Here is a 2500-nt window from a genome sequence, read left to right on the forward strand (position 1 = left end):
GTACTGTTGTTATTGCTATTGTTGTTGTTGCTGTTGTTTTTCTCTTTCTTTTTGGTATCGCTGTGTTTGTTGTTGTTGTTGCTGTTGCTGTTGTGGTTGTTGTTGTTGCTGCTGTGGTTGTTGTTGTTGCTGCTGCTGTTGGTGCGGATTGTATTGTGGCTTTTGTCGATGTTGTTTTTGTTGCTTTTGTTGTTGTTGCTTTTGTTGTTGTTGCTTTTGTCGTTGTGCATGTATGTGTTCTGTGTGCGTCCATTCGTCCATGTTTGTGCGCGCGCGCGCGCGCGCGCGCGCGTGTGTGTGTGTGTGTGTGTGTGTGTGTGTGTGTGTGTGAGTGTGTGTGAGTGTGTGTGAGAGTGTGTGTATGTGTGTCTTTGTGCGTGTGTATGTATGTGTGTGTATATTTGTTCGTGTGTCTGTGTGTTGTATAAGTTGGTGTGCGTTTGCGTGAGTGGAAAAGGATTTACTTATGTGGAACTAGAATCCGATTTACTGTATTTGTCTTTTTCATTAGTTATCGTTAATCGTGGCAACGAAACAGGTCAAGTATCAAAAAACCAAGACTCCAAATTAGTAATATGGGAAGCAGTCGGAGGTGGCAGTGCTGCTCTACTGGTAGTTGCCATCATAATAGCAGTCATCTTAATCAGACATGCCAGGCGATCAAAGACCTTCAATGTTGCCAAAAGGTAAAACTATAAAAAATATAGTTTTATTGCTGTTGTTTTCGCTTGCATATAATTTTCTGTTTACGGGAGTTTTGTTGAACTCAGAAATGTTTCGGAATCGGATTACATTGAGGATACTTGGAGCAGATCAGCCAATCATGATTATGATATTGGTTCGAAAATTTTAATAATTGATTTAATTAGTTTTTTTTCGTTTTTATTTTGTGTATACACGCTTTCTTGTGAACTAGACCAACAGCCGAGGGTCTTTTCCAAACGTACCGTCGATTTCGAGAACCCGCTGTATGTCGGCAATTTGACGTCGGATCATGAAGGCGATTTTGTAAATCAGGAGTCACGTGAGGCGTTCAACGAATCGAATTGACGTGGTCGTTTCAAGGTGGATCGGTATTACATTAGATAGAGACTTTTGGTTGCAAGAATGAGTAGAATTTCTAAAACTTTTAATTGTGTGTGTTCTTGTGTTGCATTTTGCTAGTGAGTTTTGATTTATGTTTGACGTCATCGTGTTTGCTGATAAATGTGTGTTTGATATGGATTCTAAATGCTCTTGCCTTGAATTTATATAAAGATATAGCAATAGCGCGATGTTGCATGTGCAGTGCCTGCAAATTGTTCCTATGATTATTTATAGCACTCTCATCCCCCTTTGCATGTTTCAATTATACACACTTGTTTGTTCATGTTTTACTGGTTTGTTTTACCATTCCTACAAAATGCATTATAATATTTTTGTGGGTATCTACTAGACATATATGTGGGAAGTATTTGTGATATTAATTCCTCCGTGACTTCAAGGATTGAAATGATTATATGTGTGTGTGTATATATATATATATATATATATATATATATATATATATATATATATATATATATATGCTCTCAGAGAGACGCAATTACAGAGCTGATGAGCTTTGAGCTTGATGTGTCAATTAATGACAAATACCAATTAACCTTTCAATATTTGACTAATTAATTGTTAAAGATGGTTAGCAATTTGTCTATGCATGATCACAATTTGTAGGATTTAAGTGTTTTACCATCTTCATTGGCTAGAATTTTGAAGTAAACTTATTATTAGGATTATAGAATTTCATTTTAGTGAGATAGTTGTACACTGTAGATAATTATAAATTTATTTGTATTACCTCTCGTGCTGAGATAATTGTCATATTATAGACCAATGAGTGTAAAATTTTGTCTTTTGATTAAATTCTTAATTTTTGTAAAAAGTAAACTTAAAACATTTAGTCTTTGTTCCAGTGATGGCACTTACTCTAAACTGTATACTGGTTACTCTTCTACGGCTGGCTAACAATATGAGACGGAAGTGTGACGGATCGTGACGGACAGCGTTTCATTGTGTTTACAATACGCGTGTACGTCTCCTCCCGATAATTCTACCATTCCCGCTCTGCATGATTACGTCATCCTCGTTTTGTGCTTTGCTGATTTGACACAGCAGGTATTTATTTCCTGTTGCGGTCCTTCAACTTTCGACAGAGCGGACAAAACAGAATCTATTCTGACCGTCCGTCAACACTCCGTCAAGCAATCACTTCGTCGTCCGTCTCCAGCGGCGCTTTTGATGTTATTTGATAGAACGCAGTGGCGTAACTAGGCATGAGACAGCCGTGGCAGTTGCCTCGGTAAATAAAATGGGTGCGGCGTTGCAAAAATTTTGCTAGATGTATCAGTTAGTACATAACAGAAAAGATCGGGCATTTCTGCACGCGGTTACCGAACAGAAGAAGTTCTCTTTCACCACTGTTCTTGCACTTAGCTAGCGCACGTTTACGGCACGTGAAGCA

General features: G+C 38.0%; 1 protein-coding gene across 3 annotated transcripts in view; it reads left to right on the plus strand.

Moving 5' to 3' along the window:
• LOC134180682 (multiple epidermal growth factor-like domains protein 6) overlaps positions 1 to 1275 on the plus strand; it is a 30559-nt gene extending 29284 nt beyond the window's left edge. Inside the window, exons 30-32 of one of the 3 annotated variants that reach the window (XM_062647862.1) lie at positions 512 to 686; positions 756 to 838; positions 917 to 1275. In XM_062647862.1, the coding sequence (XP_062503846.1) occupies positions 512 to 686; positions 756 to 838; positions 917 to 1050 (392 nt within the window). In that variant the 3' untranslated portion in view covers positions 1051 to 1275. Of the gene's footprint in view, positions 1 to 511; positions 687 to 751; positions 839 to 916 lie in introns of all 3 variants that reach the window. The other 2 variants (XM_062647863.1, XM_062647861.1) reach the window with 2 other exon arrangements.
• The last annotated feature ends 1225 nt before the right edge of the window (positions 1276 to 2500 follow it).

Source organism: Corticium candelabrum, chromosome 6 (genome assembly GCF_963422355.1).
Source record: "Corticium candelabrum chromosome 6, ooCorCand1.1, whole genome shotgun sequence".
In the NCBI taxonomy this organism is placed as follows: Eukaryota; Metazoa; Porifera; class Homoscleromorpha; order Homosclerophorida; family Plakinidae; genus Corticium; species Corticium candelabrum.